General features: G+C 37.5%; 1 protein-coding gene across 1 annotated transcript in view; it reads left to right on the forward strand.

The window, feature by feature from the left end:
• pcdh9 (protocadherin 9) overlaps positions 1 to 21,745 on the forward strand; it is a 535,263-nt gene that overhangs the window by 103,929 nt on the left and 409,589 nt on the right. Inside the window, exon 3 of the mRNA XM_087256448.1 lies at positions 7,503 to 7,604. Within this exon, the coding sequence (XP_087112574.1) occupies positions 7,503 to 7,604 (102 nt within the window). The remainder of the gene's footprint in view (positions 1 to 7,502; positions 7,605 to 21,745) is intronic.

The following is a 21,745-nucleotide window of genomic DNA, read 5'->3' on the forward strand; positions in this document are numbered from 1 at the left end:
AATCAAGAAGCATTTTCTAGACAAAAAAAAAAAAAACATTTCAGAAATACTATGTCAAAATTAAGTGAGTTTTCCTTTTAAACAAGCTAAATAATCAAATACGTAAAAAAATATCGGCACTGCAAACGTAACTTGAGGTTTGATGATACACTGGAAAAAATGCTGTTCTTTGAGTTTTCGTCTGTTTTCTAGACCAAATATCGACAAATTTGTAAATCAAGATGCACTTTCCTGACAATTAAAAATATTGTCGTTTTCAGAAATAATGTGGTAAAATTTTGTGAGTTTTTTTCTTTAAACAAGCTAAAAAGATCTGATAACAGGGTAAGCAAAATAATCATATTTCAAATGCATTAAAGAATAAAATAACACAATTGATGCATTGCAAATGTAATTTGAGGTTTTATGATAAACTGCAAATAATGCTGTTCTTTGAGTTTTTGTCTTGTTTATAGTCCAAATTTCAACAAATTTGTAAATCAAAAAGCATTTTCTAGACAAAAAAAAAAAAACCAAAAAAAAAAAACATATGTTCTTGTTTTCAAAAATAATGTCAAAATCATGTGTTTCTTTTTCCTTAAAACAAGCCAAATAATTGTTTTAAAAGGGGAAAACAAAAAAACAAAAAAAAAGATGCGTTGGCAAATGCAACTTGAGGTTTGAGGATGTACTGCAAAAAATGCTTGTCTAACTTTGAGTTTTTGTCTTGTTTTTAGTCAAAATATTGACAAAAACATACATTGAGAAGCATTTTTTAGACAAATTAAATTATTGACTAAAATATATATATATATATATATATATATATATATATATATAAATACAATTATTGAGTTTGTTTTTAGAGAAAACTCAATTCATTTTGACATTATATCTGAAAACAAGTCAATAATAATAAAAAAATAATATATATATATATATATATACATATATATATTTAATTATTATTATTTTTTTATATATAAAACACTGCAAATGTAACTTGAGGATTCATGAAGAACTGCTAATAATGTTGTTCTTTAAGGTTTTTGTCTTGTTTTTAATCCAAATATCAACAAATTTGCAAATTAAGAAGCATTTTCTAGACAACCAAAAATATTGTCTTTTTTTTTTTTTAGAAACAATATGTCAAAATTTTGTGAATTTTTGCTTAAAATAATCTAAATAATCTGGCAACATGACAGGATAAGTGAAATAAGCATATTTTAAAGAAGAAATTTGATTATTTTGCAACCTCAAAAATATATGCAATTGTAAGTGTGCATCACACAGGTGAGTGTGCTTGACAAACCACCTGTGTAAAACACACTCTTTCATCTTTCTGTCATTTTAACCAGACACTTTCATACAATCATCATACAAACATCCCTTACAAAAAACCTTGTGCATTTATGAAATGTGCTTCACACAGGTGAGTGGGCTTGACAAACCACCTGTAGAAAACACACTCTTTCATCTCCCTGTCATTTTATACCCACAAAACTTTTGCACATTTAAACCAGTCAATTCCGTACAATCATTGTACAAGCATCTCTTAACACTAGGTGAGTGGGCTTGATAAACCACTTGCAGAAACTCTGTCTCTCGGTCCCCCTCTTTACTCTAGTGCTTAATTCTCTGAGCATTAACAGTTCTTTTATATAACTAGCACCTCTTGTGTGTATTGCCTCTTGTTGTTGAATCGCTGAATGCCTCAGTTGTAAGTCGCTTTAGATAGAAGTGTCTGCTAATTGACTAAATGCTCTCCGTTGGCAGATTATTTTTCTTGTTATTATTATTATTATTTTTTTTAAGCAAAAATTCACCTAATTTTGATTTATAATTTCTGAAATCAAGACTATTTTTGTTGTCTAGACAATGCTTTTTGAATTAAGAATATTTAGACATTTCGACTAGAAACAATAAATACATATAAAAGTAAGAAAATAGTGTGTGCGAAGGATGCTGAGATGTGTACGGAATAAATAATGCGTGTAAGAGGGCGAGGGTGTGCTCTCGAAGGCATTCTGGGGTTAGAGACAGTGATGTATGTCTAGGCCTCTCATCGGCCCTGCCTCATTACTGGCCAGCCATTTTGCAAATCAACAGATAATTACGGTATACATCATACACTGTTCACATCGTCGCAATTTACTGCATTTCGTTAGCTCTGACGCAAAGGGATGGAAAATGAAAAACTGCTCTTTCCGAGGGAAGTAAACCAATTTCTTACTATTCATAGTGTGTCCAGAGGGCATTTGGAAATGAGTGAACTATTGCGTAGGGCTGAAGATCTCATATAACGATAGCTCATCTTATATCCTGATAATGATATATATATATCACAATGTAATACCGATATAATATACAACATAATATATTTTCTGTCTATATATATATAATTTGATGTGTGTGTGTGTGTGTGTGTGTGTGTGTGTGTGTGTGTGTGTGTGTGTGTGTGTGTGTGTGTGTGTGTATGTATGTATGTATGTATGTATGTATGTATGTATGTATGTATGTGTATGTATATATATATATATATATATATATATATATATATATATATATATATATATATACATATACCATATGTAAAAGACTATAGAATACACAAGACTTATAGACTGACGCTTCTATGGGTGAAAAGCTCGGACCAGATGTGTGCTTTTACGACAGTTTGGTGGTCAACAAACACACTGGAGTATCAGCGAATATTTGCTTCACAGACATAAGAACTATATCCACATAAAGCTTGAAATCTCTACTTTTAAATGAACCAAGTGCACTTGAAAACAAGTGGTTTTTGGTTTTGTAATCTGTATGAAACGTACGTGAGATACAGTCCTGTCAAACATCACATGACAGCAAATGCTCAAACGCCCCTTAAACTTGTAAACAAGGAGTCGCTGTCATTTCCGGAGGAGTTTCGCCATCAAGATCGAGTTGTGAATTACTTCAGAAAACCAGCATGATCTGATGCAGCATTATTTAGTGGATGATAATGAGTAGAACGGGCATAAATGAGGTTGGTGTCGTGATCTCGTTCCTTTTGAGTGCACATGCATATTAGCTTGGGCAAGCTGAAAATATGCTGATTTTGTTGGATTCAGATGTTTAAAAACATAACTTATGGGACAGGTGTTGTTTAAGTTTATTTGGGATTCCAAATATGTCATGTTATTGTAAGCTTGGTTAACAGTTTTGAAGAATTTTATGTTTCCTCATTCAGATAGAATTCCTGAGCATACTGCCCGAGAGGCGTTTTCAAAGATGACCGCCAAGTGAAACGACTTGCCTTAAGGGGACTTTGCCGTTACTTAGAATCCATTGCATTCTAAAGTTCCAGTGGCGAAATGTCAAGTTTTTTACGTGAACCACCAGCCCCAAGGATTGATGTTTTTAACTTATTGTGTTTCTTTTTGCCCTTCTCTGTAAATATTGACAAATTTTTAAATTATATTGTAAAACTTTGTCCGAGACCGCCTCCCTCTTCACTTTCGTCTAAAACCTCCCCCCGTTCACTTTCATCTTTAAAAGGTTTTTAGAGGGCCCATGGCGGCCAGCGACACCTCTGTTTGAATGTCTAAAACCTAAAATAAACTTTCTGTGCTTATGCACATGCTGTCAAATTTAAATTTACCAGTTGATGACGTGTGCTCTGAACGCTCTGAAATGGTTGACAGAAAAAGTAATTTTTTTGAGTGTTTATATGTGATCATATTTGTCGTTTTATTAGGAGCAAATGTTGATTAAAAATGTTAAAATAAAAAAAATATATATGTAAAACACTTTAAAAATGTACAGGCTTAACATAAAAACAAAAAACATAATTGCGTATAATAGTGCGCTTATAAAAAAAATTAAAAGGTATTTTTGTAAAGTTAAGTATATAAGTTAAGTGATACCATAAAATAAACATTAAAGTATAATATGAAGCTATAGACTTGTCCATACGTTATATATTGTTATATTGCACAGAACTGGCTTTTATTGTAGATTGCGTAACCTTCAAAGTCGTGCCAAACTTAGCTCAGGTTTCATAATTTGCTATCTAGTCTTTTTCATCATCCTATAGTCAATATACCAAAAGCTTTATTTGTTTTGTTTTGTTTTGTTTCTTTCAGGTCAACATTTAGGTTTTAATTCGCGACTGTACAATAAGCAATAGGTTTTAGCCTCTCTCTCACTTTGTTTGTGAATTTCAATGAGGCAACCTTGCCTCCGCCGAAGCCTTTTTTGATTGCTTTCCCTGCTCGAGTATCAGTCTAATATCATTTGAAATGTCACCACTCATACGTGTTTGTTTCATATGCGTCCCTCCGTCTATCGCATGTAAGAAAGCACAGAAGAGAATAGACGGAGCGTGAGAGAGAGAGAAAAGCAGATTACCTAACAAAGGGCAGACTGATTTGAAAGCAGGATATTTTGCCGAGATTCGCGGCGGAGGTTTGTCAAACACAAATGCCGTATGCTTATAAAGGCAATTTCATTTTCAAAGGAGATATAATCAGTCTGTATCATTTTGGACACAAAGCATGAAGAAGAAAACATCTTCAGTTCCGCCTCAGCCTAAAAGCGCTGTGTAATTTGGCACCTTTCGAGTTGACCGAGTGTTTGGAAATTGAGAGCTCGGTAATTTTACGCTCGTGTGTCAAATATTAAGGATGCCACTGAAGGTCAGAAATTCTAAGAAGCTATTTTTTGTAAATATTTTTCCTGGTTCTGCTCGTTAATGGAAGTGTCTTATTGATTGTTTTTTAAAGACTTGGACTTGTAGTACCATTTGAAACAGGAAATTAAAATGGGCCAAAATACCGAGATCATGTTGTTTGCTGTTTTGTTCTAGAGGCTAAAAGTACAAGGTTGGACAATGTAGTCTAAACTAGTTAGCTGGATCTCATAATTTTTTGGTCTAAGCCTATCCATGATGATTAACATGCTACATGGTCAAACAGCTGCTGATCACCCTTTACTAAATAGTGACCATCTTATGACCCCAACATGAGTGCTGTACTAATATCAGCATTAAGGTTGCCACGATACTGGAATTCAGTACCAATCGGTACTAGAATTTTAAAAACGGCCATTTTCTGCTAACATTTGAGCGCTGTTGAACACATTCTTAAACACCACTGATTCGCCATTGTGTTCGCATGCTCAACAGAAATGACTGTGATTAGCCGTGAAGGTCTTCAGTTTACCGAACTCACCGCTGTTTACTGAGTGTAAACACAGATACAGAGACACTGGAGCATTTAAAAGCCTTCAAAGATCAGCTGGTCTGTTTATGAGCTGACATATGAGCGATCCGCTGATCTTATCCAGCGGATCTGATTGACTGATCTTCACGGCTTTAAAATGCTCTAGTGTCCCTATATCTGGAGTTACATGCTGATCGGTATCAAATTCCAGTATCATGACAACACTTATAAGCATTTAAACTGTCTAATGTGGTAAAAGCCAATAACCTATGTGTGAAATTTGATCCTGGAACACAAAACTTATGTCTTATGTCATATTTTTGCCAATGGCCCCTAACTTTACCCATGTGAGTAAAATTATTGATATTTTTGGTCCCACTATATACAAGATGGGCTTAACTACTATCACTTGCATTAAAAAATAATTACTATGTATTTTTTTTTTATGTATTTCAGAACACTTCTAATTCTCTTGAGTTGGGATATGGGGAGTGTTAGGGACAGACTTGGTGGTATGGGCAGGTTTAAGTTTGGGTTAGGGTGTAAAAGATGGTGATCATTGTAACTGCAGAAATTAAGCACAAATCTAATTACATGTATTTAATCAATCACAAGTACAACATAAAACATATTTACACAGTAGGTACATAGAAGTGAGTTATTCATTTTAGTGTTTGTACATATTAGTTAAGGTCACTTAATATGAAGTGGGACTAATTCTTCGTTTATGCTAAGATCATGTTCCAGGGAGACATTTGCTGGTTTCCTACCGTACATATATCAAAACTCAGTTTTTGATAAGTAAAGTGCATTGGTTAGAACTTAATTTTGACAACTATATATGATTTTATTTTGACAACAAAAAAAATGTTTTTCTCAGTATTTAGATTTTTCTGAATCCTCAGGTTCCAGATTTTCAAAACCAGAAATATCATCCTATCCTGACAAAGTATAAATCACTGGAATGCTTTCTTGAGTTAACACTCAAGCCTCCTTTCCACTGCACACGACAAACGACAAGCGACAGACCGGGAGTCATCCATTTCCAATGGAGAGCAGTCCGGGAGCTGTGGGCAGTTCCGATCATTTCGGTATGCGGAAAATTCGGATCCGATTTGAGCTGCGGATCCGTTTAAATATTTGAACTCTTGCGACTAGACCGGATGCGATGTGATGTATTCCACTGTTGTACAAGCAGGTCCGTGCACGAAAGATGAGAAATACTAGTTTTTTTGGTTATATTTTGAATGAATAAACATTTCTGTTCATAAATGTAGGTAATAAAAAAATGTTTTATGTTGTCTCCCCATTACCCCCAATATGTTAGCGGTCTATGAGTTTCTAGTATTCATTCATTTATGGTAAACAGACGGAGAATAAAGGCTCTTGCTTTTGCACTCCTTTTCTTTAGACCCTGCGAGAACAGCTTCTCTCCCATGGTGCACGTCAGAACTGAAAATTCTATGTGACCTCCACAAGGGGGTGTATTCCGACAGTCGTGCCCAAATGTGTGCAGTGGAAAGGCGGCTTCAGATATTGCTTGATACTAATTGCAGGTTTGGCATGCTGTCCTAGGAGAGAACCCTGAGCACTAAGATAATTGAGACTAGGGCTCCCGCATGGTCAAATTAACATGCCAGGGATAACAGCTCTCCCTGGTAATGGAGGAAAAGGGGAGATTGGGTGGATAGGGGATTCTTCTATAACGAAGATAAAGCAAGTGAAGCTGTGGTCACACTGGACTTTTCTTCCCATAGACTTCCATTCATACGCACGTGACAAGAATCACATCACTTGACTGTGTGAGAACAATTGAGGATCAAAACATGACCTCTCTAGACAGAAATTTAAAATATGAACCAATCGCTCGCTTTTTTTAATGTCTAATCATCTTGTTTAATCCCGCCCCTTTTCGCCGCACTACAGAATTTCACATGCTCAAACTCAAATGTAACCACAGCTTAAGATGAAATGGGCTATTTATTGTTGGCTTAAATCAAGTAATTGGCTTATCAATGATTGCGGATGAAAGACCAGCTGCGATCAATCATATCATGTGCTTTATATAATGAATCTCAGTTTTCAAAAATGGCACTTGATGACTTTAATGGCATTGCAATTAAATTGATCTTAATAATATAATAATATTCTGCTGTATTTTGAATTCTTATTCATTCTTTAATACGATTCTCTTTTCAAGTAAATTCTCTTGCTTATATTCTCCCTATTATTCTCATCACTTCCGACCTGTGTCATTCCACCAATATCATTATGCATCGCCGATCACTAGATTTATAACCCCTGGTTTTCTTTCCTTTAAAGGGAACGCTTACCCGTGCCCGCACCGAGCTGAATCCCGACTACCTGGACCTTCGCTCCCGAGCCGAGCTGAACCCGGAGTACTGGACGCCCTGCACTCCTCTAGTAAGTAACCTCAGTTTACATCGCTGAGATGACGCTGTTGAAGCACCATTAGAGAGCTGCACAGATACACCTTTCACCCACTTGTTTGTATGTTTTCTCTACTTATTGGTTTCTTTAGTGACCTCTCTAACGATGGTCTCTTCACCGCTACATCATTATAACTGAGCTAATTTTACATAAACACACACACATACCTCCCTCCCATTGCTCTCATTACCTGACTATGTGCTGGGATTTTTGTCTTTTGGGGATTGGGACAGTTTACTTGAAGCTTTGCTCACCACTGGACCTAATGATGCTTGTTTTAGTTTTTGGTTTTCCTTTTTTAGCGCTGTTATTTAAATGTTGTATTGAAAGTCCTACAATTTCTTTAGTGGAAAAGTGTAAAGTGAACTTTTACTTGGAGGTAACACTTTTGACCAGTTGTATCAATCGATGTTTGTTATTTATGAGCGTTTTGTATTGGGCATTTGATTTCAAAATGAAAATGATTTGCTGTTTGTTGAATGCTTTTCTCCCTGTGTGTGTTGCTCACTTGATCTGGGGGCATTCAGATGATATACGTCCACTCCTTGCCGATTGTTACCCCTTTGTCCTGGCGGGTTTAATACTCTCATCTGAAAAAGTGTGTGCTCGAATGTAGAGGTTGAAATCAAACACATAAATCAGCCATAACATTGTTCTTTTCATTCAACAGAGTGCTAAAGACTTTACTTGCGCTTCATCTAGATATACGTGTGAGTGTGTGTGCGCATTTGTAGGTGCTCGATGAGTTCACTAGACTCCGCAAGGTCTATGTGGGTGTGACCGACAGAAAATAAGAGGGTGGCGAAAGGAGAAGTAGAATATTTGCAGAGGAGAAAGAAATAAAGGCAGCACAGAAAGAAACATTGACTGCTAGATAAAAATAAGGCTAGAACAGTCCCTGCTTATTTCTACCATAGGAGGATCAAGACTCTTGGCGTACCCACTGTTGTCACCTTCAGATGTGTCCTCGGAGCATTCATGTATTCATCCTGTGCATCTTTATACTGTATTTCCCCCATGCTTTCAGCTGGACTGTAGGGAATATAGATTCACCCTGCCTGTGGTTGGAATATTCTCCTGGGCAGTCGATAAGATGATAGAAATGACCCGCATGCTCCCAGATGCCACCGTTCATAAGAGGAGCTTGGTGTGCAGCCAATTACAGTGGTTCTCCAATGGGATCAGATCTTATCATTGGAGTGTGAATGGATACCGTGCCATATGATCGTGCTGTATCACACCTCTCATACTGAAATAAACAGAGTTTTGCTTTAGGAGAAATCGAAGGTTCAACATCAGTACTGAATTTCATTATGGTCTTATTTCCTAAGGCTACATAAACAGGCATAAATGAATGACCTTGTTGACTTCTTTTTAAATGGTTATATATTTATGTAACAGTTAAAAAATGTGCACTGAAAGCAAGGTACATCAGTAACCTTACTTGTAAATTGTTAGGTTTAAAAGAAATATGAATGTAGCACCATGCATCTATTCATTTAAACATGTTGGAGTATGTAGATGTGTATCAGTCTGCAAATGTTATTTGCTGAATACCCGCAGCTGTTTTTATATCTAGAGTGCAGAATTGACTATTTATTAAAGGCATTGTGGGTCTGATGATAATGGGAACCAATGCTTGAAGAGGGTTTTAGTGTCTTGTTGATTTAGTTTCGAATCTCTTCTCGGAGAGCAGGGTTTCAAACCGTTGATGGCTAGTGCACTGAAGATCACTATTTTGGTCTTTTCTGGGCCTCAATTCTATGAATTTAGCATTGGAAATATAAATACACTACCCGACAAAAGTCTTGTCGTCGATCCCAATTGTAAGGGCAACAAATAATAACTTGACTTCTAGTTGATTATTTGGAAAAGTGACAGAAAGTAGATTTTTCTGATGATATATCATTTGAACTGCATCCCAATCATCACAAATACTGCAGAAGACCTATTGAAACTCGCATAGACCCAAGATTCAATCAAAAATCAGTCGAGTTCGGTGAAGGAAAAGTGGTTTGGGGTTACATTCAGTAGAGGGGTGTGCGAGAGATCTGCAGAGTGGATGGCAACATCAACAGCCTGAGGTATCAAGACATTTGTGCTGCCCATTACATTACAAACCAAAGGAGAGGGCGAATTCTACACGGGATATCGCTCCTTCTCATACTTCAGCCTCTACATCAAAATTCCTGAAAGCAAAGAAGGTCAAGGTCAAGTCACCAGACATGAACATTATTGAGCATGTCTGGGGTAAGAAGAAGGAAGAGGCAGCAGTTACTCTTGGGTAGTTTCAAAGTAAAGTAGGTCATAACAAATGATGTATATCTTGTATATCTTGTTCCTTTCTCTGTCGTCTCTCAAAGGTCAGGGCTGTGAGAAGTAGGGCTAGATTCTATAGCTGTGGCTACTTTAGTGTTTACCTCCCATTTAAGATAATCTTTTTGGTACACTGAAGGATTCCAGTGTGGTTGATTAATGTAGAGAAAAAAAAAAGCCCCATTTGAGCCCTAATGTGAATTTGGAATAAGTGCCATACATTTTTGGGGTTCTACGGTAACCTTTGGGTAGTTTTAAAGTAAAGTAGATCAAAACGAACAATGTGTATCTTGTTCCTTCCTCTGTCGTCTCAAAGATCAGCACTGTCCGAAATAGGGATAGATTCTATAGTTGTGGGTACTTCAGCGTTTACCTCCCATTTAATATAGTCTTCTTGTTATATTGTAGAGTGATTGTTTAACGTGAAGATAAAAAAGTCTAATTTGTACCCTGACGTGGAATAAGTGCAATAAGTTTTTTGGGTTCAGCTGTAACTTCAAAGGAAAGTAGGTCATAAAAAATTGCTCAGTTGTCGATTATAGGACCACCAAATGTTCATGAGTTAGTAGTCATTAAAGTTTCTAACCATCCCTGGGGATTACAACAATAGCTGATCTTTTAAAGCAAGTTGAAGCAGCAAAGAGGTCCAGCAGGTGGTAAAGAAAATTAGCAAAACCTGTAGTTGGTCAGCACTGCGCTTCAAGGGCTGTCATCCTTTTTTTTTCCTCAGGAGAATTGTGGCCTGGCGGCTTCCTTTTGTTCTTGAAGTTCTCTTAGTTTTATGCACAGATGCACTGGGACACGGTTTGTTAATTTTCCTCAAGCACCAAATGTATTTCGTCCTTTACAAGCTGGTTTGATAAATGGCTTCGTAAACCAGCCTGAATCTTATTCTGTTGAATTGCTAATGGGATTAGAGCTGTATTATGATAAAGGCTGTTTTTAGGGAACATATTGCTTGTTGTCTGGAGGTCAGAGCGAATGCGCAGTATATCTTGTTCCTTTCCTCTGTCGTCTCTCAAAGGTCAGCGCTGTGATTAACCTCAGGTCAATTACACCCAAGATGCTGCGCACAATACGTTAGAATGCATTAGTTCGGGGAATAAGTGCAAAGGCAACAAGAGGTGATCCTTCAGTTCCAACTGTAGCTCTGCTAATATGATGTCTGTCAGTTATTGCTCCCCTGAGCCTTTCGAACAATAATACGACCGATATGAGTTATTGAAATGAGCTCTAATCAACACAAAACCAATTGAGTTCATTATGAAGTTTATCCCTCTTTATTGCTCTGTGATCATTTGCTGTCTTCTCACCTCAGCACTGCGGATAGAAGGAAGGAAGTCAAGCGTACACTTCAGAGCGTGTCAATAAATGGTCCTTCATGTCTTACATCGCCTTCGAAAATAAGCCAGCCTCTCATTACGGAAAACATGGCTGAGGCATGTATATCTTCACTAGCGATGGACAGGTTGGATAGATTCATTGCAGCACTGTTCAATAAGTGGCTGTCGCAGCGGAATTGAGAGTTGCTACAGTATCTGCTCTGAGGAGCACCAGGTGCATGTACTCCACAGGAATCATGGGATTGATTATGAAGTCATCCCAGGGTTACGCGGCCACCATAGCTGCAGTTTTCTTCTGACATGTCTTGGAATATTCATGAAGAATTGCTTGGTTGTGTCCGAGAAGACTTGTCTGTAGGGAAGAGAAACAGTTCTTAGCTTGTAGGAACGTGCTTGAGAAGAAAAAGAAGGCGACTTTGAATTGCTTTTTCGTGTATTTGCACGCATTATTGATGTATTGACATTCTGTCAGGACAAGGTGGTCTGAAAACAGACTCGAGCCAATTTATTCAATCCGGTGAGAGTGAAACGAGCTTAGCATGGACGTGCTGACCGAACTGAGAGATGACTGGGAATACGGTGTTGTTCTGATTAGAGAGAGTGCCAACTCTTGACATTGTGATAGTCTTACTCATTAGGTGATATAAGGTACGTTGACTCTTAGCATCCTGCTAAGTAGTTCAGAAATTAGAACTTGTAAAGCATCAAAAGTTACACACCTTCAGCTTTGGCAGGGTGTCGAATCAATTATGAGAAAATTATGGCCCTAAAAGGTATTAAAAAGTCTTAAACACGTTTTTTGAGGTATTCAATTTTGTCCAAAGTTTTGTCTTAAAGTGTTGTCCAAAGTGTTTGACTCCAAAAAAAAAAAAACATAAATATATTATTTTTCCTCCTAATATTAACAATGGCATACTTGATTCACTCGATGAGTTTGGGCTGGGGTGCATCCTGCCAAGCTCCGTCAAGTCTGGTTGATGTCACATAATTTGTGACAAACGTGGCAAGATGATGTGACATGGTTGTGCTCCATTGATTTATTTTACTACAACTGTTTATTAACAACTGTTTATTAAGTTAAAGATTTAATACTGATTAAAACTTGAAGGTCTTAAAATATTCTGAGAAGGCCTTTAAAAAGTCTTAAGGTTACTTTTAGGATTCCTGCATATAACCTGTTTGGTCAGACTACAAGATTTTTTATTGTTGGTTACGCAATTTTGTCTAGATAGAATCTTGTGTCTTGGGTAACAAATATGCCTGTACAGTGGACCCTCGTTATTTATGGCAGTTACGTTCTAAAAATAACCCTCAATAGGACAAATCCACGAAGTAGTCAGCTTTATTTTGTTTTTTAAATATTATAGATGTTTTTAAGACTTCACTACACACTTTATACACTTTTCTCATACAGGCATTAACATTTTCACACTTTTCTCTCTTGTCAAAACACTTTCAAAGTTAAAACCTTCGTAATAAAGTAAGTCCAGTATTATAAAATGAAATCAAACTCATTTGATCTTCATTTATTTATTTCATAATGGCGCTCTACAGCCACATAACTTCTACCTTCCTTTAGCATGTCCACAAGGTTAACTATTTGTGTGATGGTTAGCATCTTCTTCTGCCTTTTGGGTGCTACCGCAGGTGCGTTTTAAGGTGGACATTTTGTCGAAATTGTGGGAGAAAACTTGCAAACATACAGTACAACACTTCAGAGTCACATTGCTAGCGATTGAATTTATGTACATTTGGCATGCTGATTGCATTCTGTACTGTACAGAAAATGTTGGCATGGAGGAGATTGATTGACAATGGTCTACAGCCAGTCAGGAAGCAGAACACAATGTGCTAATCAGGACGCAGAACACAATGCGCTGTAGAAAATAAGGCATGTCAAATTGCACGTAAAAAACCTGCGAAACTGCGAGGCTGCGGAAAGTGAATGAGGGACTACTGTGTACACGTTGCTTCATACTCAATCACTTTTTGATGTCTACGACTCATCACAAAGCTTCAGAAAAACACAAGTGAAGAAATCTGTCAAAAAGATTATGCTAGAATTTTCTGCGATGATGTTAGCATTTGTTGACAGGCATGGCATTGGTTGTTGTACAGTATGACGCACTACACAATAAGAAATGATTGAATCTTGCTTCCTCACAGATATTTTTTTGTTTATGAATCTCCACAACACCCTACGTCAGGCAAATTGAGTCAAATTAAAAATTGCGAATTCTAAACGTGGCTTAACGTTCCAAGTGAGAATGTAGCCAGTACTAAGGGGAGCAAATTATTGCGGATTAAGCTTCCAATGTCGTCTTCAGCGTTCCTAATGGTGATGCTATGGCCCTGGTCTCAGATGTTTTCCTCACTAATGTGCCTCTTTAAAGCTGGGATGTGCTTAAAGCCTCACGCTGTACTTTTCTGTAGGAGAAAGATTACGTCTAAGCATTTTAGAAAGTTTGTCAATACTCTCTTCATAGTGAAGGTGTATTTACTGTAAGACCTTTGTAAGGAAAGAGAGACCTCATGAATTATGCATATGTGTAGAGCTCTCATTTCTGTTCAGAGATATGGGATAGGAAATGGATCCCTTTCTTAAGTAAAGAGTAGGGATACTCCTGGGGCAAGGAACTCTACATTAGTGGGGCTCTCTGCATTGACTCGGATTGAGTGCTGTAAGCCCTGTACAAATCCTTATCCATGCTGAGGTATTAAAGGCATAGTTTACCCAATGGTAACAGTTTAGTAATCATTTTAACATCGCTATCTCATTACGATAGAAGGGCACTATTTGGAACTTTTGGTAACACTTTACTTGAAGGGGGTGTTCTTTATAATCTTGAACTGACACGTCATGAATGTGAATGAGATTGTATGCGTGCTTATGGCAACTGTCACTAAGTGTTGTTTGCTCATATATGGTATTTTAAATGCAAAGAGGTCATTGGTTAAGATGTAATACTTACAGGCTACAGGCTGCCACTGGAGCTAGAAAATCTTCAACATAGGCTCATTCTAAAAAACGTAGCCCTATATTTGTTTCTGGAGATCGCGAATTATGTAGCCAGAGCTACATATGGTTGTATTTTGTCTTTAAAACGAACGCGACAGGGCGGTATGATGGCGTTCCTTTTCTCGCTTACCAACTTACCAACCTCCGTGTAAACGGCTTTTCTGCTGTTATTAGTTTGTCCGGTAGCTGGTGCGTTTGTCAGCAGATTTGAGATGCAGAACAAAGTTGACCGCGATGACAGAATTCGAGTCTGGTGAAAAACAATTTCAAAAAGCTGATAAGACAAAAAAAATTATAATAAATAAATAAATAAATATATATATATATATATATATATATATATATATATATATATATATATATATATATATATATATATATATATATATAATAAACAAGTAAATAACAGGGTATGTGGTAAAATCTGAAAATGCGGATGAGGGCTTTTCTTTTTCTGGATTGCTTTTTAAAACACACTGAGGTTGGGTTTAGGGAAGGGAGTGGGCGGGTCAGTCGGTGCTTTTCAAAATACTATTGGTTGGGTGTAGGAAGGGTAGGGGGATTGGTCGGATGGTCAGTCAGTCAGCCAGTTGACAGCAGCTTCTGTTGGATGTACGTGAGAAGAGCAGGCACGAATGTCACTGGCAAGAGAAATTTAAGATCTGAAAAAGCATTCACAGTGGCCTCTGTGGATTCGCGAAAAGCAAAAACTGCAAAAAACGTAGCTCCTGGGATGTGTTTTGCTCTCTCCAGAAATGAATAATGTACGTAATCGGAATGAGTCTGGATTGAAAATCTTCGTGCCACTCAGATCTCCGAGCTTGCTTGTATCATCGCAGAACAGGTGAAAGCAGCAATTGACTCTTCTCTTGCTTTAGTTGTTGCTTCTTTTGAAAGTTTTAAATCGAGCACTGAGTCACATGATCAACGGATTGACAAACTCGGATCAGCACATGGATGGTTAAAGTGACCGCATTGTAGCACTGGACGGTGCTAAAGTTGAATTCAGCTAACAAAGTACTCACTGAGAAAGTTGAGGACTTGGAGCAGTGCAATCTCTGAATTATCAGCCTATCAAATAGAGTAGAAGGGAGTGATCCAATCATGTTTATGTCACAATTTTTCCTGGACGTACTCGGATTAGAGATGGTCCCTGTGTTGGCCCCATGTTTTTGGCAGACTGGGAGAACCAAAGAGTGATGATCGTGCGTGTGGCGAGGGGGCGTGGCCAAGAGCCGTGGGAACGGAGTGAGGCCACCGCGTAAGTTGATACACCTGCGGTGCGCACCTGCCTCGAATCCCACGGAAGGAGCTCTGGACTATAAAAGGAGGAACGATGGCAGAGGAAGCCGAGAGAGGACCGGGCCCGGAAATATTTTACTTTTGCTTTCAGTTTGAGGACAGTCTCCGTGAGGAGCTGCCGTCCGTTTGTTTTGGTTGAGACAGCAGTCTCCGTGAGGAGCTGCCGTCACTGTTATTAATACATCATTTAAAACTGCGTTGGTTCTCCGCCTCCTTCTTCCCGGCGGCCAAAGGGCCGTGAACTTCATTACAGTGCGGTTTTACTACTTAACCATTGAAGTGTCGATACTTAAAATAAATAATGTTGATGTTTTAAAAGCATTTAATCACATTTCAATTTGTACCACTGTAACTAACGTTAGGAAAAATATTGAGACACTTACAAAACTAATGATAAATATGAATGGTCTCAGTAAAGTGTTATCGAATTGTCTTCGGATTTTCTACTTTTGTTATATAGCCCAGACATGCTAAATTGGCAACAAAAATCACAATTATTCTTTTGTTTTGCTTGTTGTGTGGTGTTCTGTAACATAAACACTAGTCAAACGGTTGTCTGTACTTTTTGGCATGCTAAATCACAGGTTCCCCTTTTGAGTGACTACTGCCACCTGTTGGTATGGAGAGTTTCCTCTTGTGGACAATTTTTTTATTTTAAATTTATTTATTTAATTATTTATTTAGTTACCCCCAGGGCCATTTATATCGAAGTTGATATTAAGCTGCACCATGTTGGTGTTTCGTAACATCAAATTACGAAATTAGTTGAAACTTGAGGACCAGGACATACACCCATAAACTACAGACAATTCAGCTTACCCAATTCACCTATAGCGGATGTCTTTGCAGTTGTTGGAGGCATGGCCAGGCAAAGCTCATCTTGTCGGAACTAATACTGTTGAGTCTGAAATCAACTTATGGCATTATTAAGTAGCAGAAGTTGTTTGTACAGCCTCCAGCCTTGTTTTAGGGCATTTTCTTATTGTCTCCCTCCCTCATACTGTTTCATTGTCTGCTTCTCTCACTTTTTCACTCGTGATCTCTCTCTCTCTCTCTCTCTCCTGCACTTGCTCCCTCTCTCTGTATTATTAAAAGCGGAGCTGGTGTCTTGAGATAAGTGGTCACTACTGGAGGCATTTACAGGTGAGGGCACTCTCTTATTTGGTCAAGATGGATGGTTTGAAACATTTCCGTGAATGTAGCAGTCAGCACTACAGCGTTGGCACTCTTTAAAATGCTTTCGTCTGATAAGACCTACTGCATTAGTTTAGAAGGCCAGGTCTAGTGTTAGTGCCCTTGAAAAGATCTCACTTACTTCATCCTGGTCCTTATAGTTCAGCAGCAGAGAAAACGAAAGGGTCATTTGGACTTTTATTTTCACAGTCTGAAGTTGACCCATTTTTTCTGTGCTTCTGTTTTATTTTTAGATAATGAAACTTGCATTACTGAGAGTTTAAGAATCAGAGGCAGGTCTATAAGTGCATGTGAGTTACTTTTCAGGTATGGTGGATGCGAATCATGCGATAGACTTGGTTTGCTATTTTGTGACAAGATGCTTCTCCTGTTTTGTACGGTCGATTGTCATGTGTTGAATATTGAATGGTCTTTAATGATGTCATGATGTGTCATTTACACACACCTGTCAGCTCGACGCTCTTTAAAAAGCTGTCATGTTAGGCTTATAAGCATCTCCCGTGTTCTATTTTTACATACAGTAGATGAGGAGACATATGTAGGTAGAAGTAGAGTTGTAGAAACAGCTTGTTGGATGGAGTCTTCCTGAATGGATGTTGGCAGCAAAACACGAGCTACACTGAAGCTAATAAAAGACCGAATTGAAACACTTTTGAAATGTTTGCTGTCACTCTACTTATGACACTTACAGTTTCACACTGTTGCTTGCAGGTAAAATTAAGCCAGAATCTTGCTTCAGAATTTATCTGTAGGTTTGGCATTAGGGCTGTACGATATTGCAGTATTTTTTTTTTTATCTTTGATAAACTTTGCAATATGGATACAGGTACACAATATGGTTTAGACAGCTCTATTTGAACGTTTTCTGTGGAGTTTAATGGTGCGTTTATACCTGACGCGGATGAAGCGTCCAACATATGCGCATTCTGAAAATGAGGCCGCATATACATTTCTGGAGATCGCAAATTATGTAGCCAGAAGTATGTATAGCTACATTTTGTATTTAAAATGAACGCTACAGGGTGATATGCTGTTCCTTTTCACGGTTACCAGCTGACCGCTTACCTCCATGTGGACAGCTTTCCCACTGTTACGTTTGTTCAGTCGCTCACCATGTACGTCAGTGGACTTGAGACGCAGAGAAAAGGTAACAACAAGTTTCAAGTCCGGTGAAGAACGGTTCCAGAAAGCGGGCAAGAAAAAAACAGAAGCCGAAAAATAAAATAAAGAAGTAAATAACAGGGTGAGAATGTGGTAAATTATACGAGGACTTTTCTTTTTCTGGATTGCTTTTAAAAACTGTGGGTTGGGTTTAGGTAAGTGGGTGGGCGCTGGTCAGTCGGTGCTTTTGAAAACACTATTGGCTGGGTTTTATGGAAGGAGGAGGGTGGGTCAGTCGGTCGGTCAGTCAGTCAGACAGTGGCCTCTGGTGGATTTAAAAAAAACGTAGCCCCTGGGACGTATTTGGTGCATTCCAGAAATGTATATAGCAATACAATTTTAGAATAAGACTGGATTGGTTAAGTCAATGCAAAGATGCGAGTAGACATCCTGAGGTGTTATTTGTGTGAATGAGGTGGCACGAATGACATCATTTGCTTTAATGAAGTGACGCCAATTGAGCGTTTTGTACGTTCGGACATTAGTGCCGTGTTAACCAATCAGGAATTTGCTCTTGTAGGGGTGTGATTATGACATAGTGCCTGTTGTTGGTGTCCCGAGGGGAAATCCTCTTGCTAACACAAGACAACAGCAGTCGGAAGCACCCCTGAAAGCTTCCATCATCCAGATATAGTTTCTGGAGTAGATTATGGTCTCACAGAGCTCGGTGCACCTCCTAATCAGGTACAGAAATTAAATAATCTCAATGAGAAAAAAAAAATGCTTTGCTGACTTTGCTTTGTCTCGTTTCTGGTCCAAATATCTAGAAATCCTTAGATCAAGTAAAAAATATCTTTTTGTTTTCAACTTCAACAGAAATAACTCAAAATTAAGAGTTTTTCCTTCAAACAAGCACATTTATTTACTAATGGGGTGCATAAAATAATCTTAGTTTTGCTTTGATTGTAGATATTTTATACTAGAATCAATACAAAATTCAGTTTTTTTTTTGTTACATAAACTATATAAATAATTAAATACAAATAATTTTTGTTAAACATCCTAATTTTGTGCCCAAATGTTTAAATGCTGCGATGTGACTATTGCAGGTCCACATATTGTGATATTGATGCTAAAACGATATATTGAGCAGCCCTAATTGGCATGTACCGCAGTGTTCTGAAATGCGGCAGAGTTCTTGCAATGCATTGGCCAAACATTTACAATGCTTCTGTAGTATTTTTCTATCATAAAGCCACAACTGAATGCGTTTCTCAAAGCACATCCCCCAGTGGCAGTCAATTTGTCTTTGCATTTGCAAAAGTTGATCAAGGGTTTAACCCATAGTGAATAGAGGAACTGTGTATTAACGTGCGATTCAGACGAGTGTGTGTTTTAGCCCTGATGGACCAGCTGCGGAGTCTGGCTGTCAGTTTTTGATGCAGATGAAGAGTTCAGATAGTAATTATCTAAATAATTAGCTTGTCCCTTAGGAAAGTAAGTTTGTTCTACTTCAGGCAATTCTGTCTCTTTGGTCTGTGCTGTCTGCGCAGCATCTGTCCTAATGGCACAGTTCCATATATCTAAAAAAAAGAAGAAGACACCATTTGTTATCTCGCTCGAATATTAAGCTAATAAACAGACAATAGACACCGAAACAGACATCCTGGCAAAAATCCATCAAATGTTTTATTTTTTTTTTTAAAGGGGGATTAAGTTCTCTGCTTCTAAATGCACCAAATAGAACATGATTTCCCAACCCTGATCTTCAAATTGCCAGGCAAAACAACCTTCTAGTTTTCTATATGGTCTTTATGAGCTAAATCAATAATATTTCTTGATGTCTGTTGAAAAGGAAAGTCATTTTAGAAGCAAAGCTGTTTCAAAGCACAGTGTGACTAAAGAATTATATACAGTCATTGGCCAGTTTATTAGGTACACCTTACTGGTAATCGGTTGGACCCACTTTTGCCATCAGAACTGCCTTTTTTCTTTGTGACATAGAATCAACAAGGTACGGGAAATATTCCTCAAAGATTTTGGTGCGTATTGACTTGATCGCATCCCGCAGTTGATACAGATTTGTCGGCTGCACATCCATGATGCGAATCTCCCGTTCCACCACATCCCAAAGGTGCTCTATTGGATTGAGATCTGGTGACTGTGGAGGCCATTTGAGTACAGTGAACTCATTGTCATGTTCAAGAAACCAGTCTGAGATGATTTGTGCTTTATGACATGGTGCATTATCCTGCTGAAAGAAGATGGGTACATTGTGGTCATAAAGGGATGGACATGGTCAACAACAATACTCAGGTAGGCTGTGGCATTGATACAATGCACAATTGGTACTACTGGGCCCAAAGTGTGCCAAGAAAATATCCCCCACACCATTGCACCATCATCACCAGCCTGAACCATTGAGACAAGGCAGGTTCAAAATCTCTTAAATCACCTTTCTTCCTCATTCAGATGCTCGATTTGAACTGCAGCCGATTGTCTTGACCATGTCTACATGCCTAAAAGCATTGAGTTGCTGCCATTTAGTTGTCTGATTAGAAATGTGTGTTATGAACAGTTAGACAGGTGTACCTAATAAAGTGGCAGGTGATATATGAAGAGTACAGATGCAAAAACCTGTAAGTGCCGTCTGCTGAAAAGTACATTAAAAATGAACATTTTTCTCAGCCTCATTCGTTTACGTTGAGATATTTTACTTTAAAGACTAGGATAATGACTTATTCCTTGATATAAGAGTGATTTACTGAACATACACATTTTTGCATATATATGCAATACATACATACATACATATATATATATATATATATATATATACCGAAAGCCAACTACTACCTTAATATTTACTATAATATAATAAAATATAATATAGTATAAAAGCAAATTACTAGTTTATTAAGCTAAACAGCATAGTTCATAGTTAATGTTTTATTAGTCGCAAGAATTGTACCTTAACAAAACAAATGGCCTTTTTTGGTATAATGTGCACTGTGGAATCTTGTACAGCAAGACCAAATGTATTTATATAATAAAGGAGATCTGCATTATAAGTTGTTGGTATGCAATACCTGTTTAATAGGCAAGGCAACGCAAATTTATTCATATAACACATTTCATTCATGAAAAAATTATTAAAAACAGAGTAAATGTGTTAAAAAGAGTGTAAAAGGAATAATAAAGAAAAAAAGGAACAAAAAGTAAAGATGCAAGACACTTACTGTTTCTCTTCCTATGAGGGACGGTGACTATCTAGCGTCAGTTAGCATTAATGCTTAACGAACGCAATCGATCGGAGATGCTTGTCTGTGTCCCGTATCACCCTGAATCTGATGATCTCTTATCAATACCACAGTTAACAGTGACTTATCACTCTGTGGTTTTTCACCAATACATCCCGACATATCGTCACTATTTTAAATAAAGAGAACACCTCTAAGCCTCTGATGGAGGATTATAGGGCTTAAAACAGGTCACAGCTGTAAAAGATCCCCATATAGCGACTGCCCTGTCAATATGTCTCAGTGTCAGAGATCTGCGGTTTTCATGCCAGGATGGCCAATACACAGTTAAAGTCAAAATTATTAGATTTTTATTTTTTTTTTCTATTTCAAATATTTCCCAGATGATATTTAACAGAGCAGGGTATTGTTCACAGTATTTCCTATAATATTTTTTTTTCTTCTGGAGAAAGTCTTATTTGTTTTATTTCGACTAAAATAAAAGCAGTTTTTATTTTTCTAAAAACCATTTTAAGGTCAATATTAATAGCCCCTAAAGCAATCTTGAAAGTATTGTGAAAGAAGATCAACTGCTGGAGA

This window comes from Danio rerio, chromosome 6 (genome assembly GCF_052040795.2).
Source record: "Danio rerio strain M-AB ecotype USA chromosome 6, GRCz13ab, whole genome shotgun sequence".
NCBI lineage: Eukaryota > Metazoa > Chordata > Actinopteri > Cypriniformes > Danionidae > Danio > Danio rerio.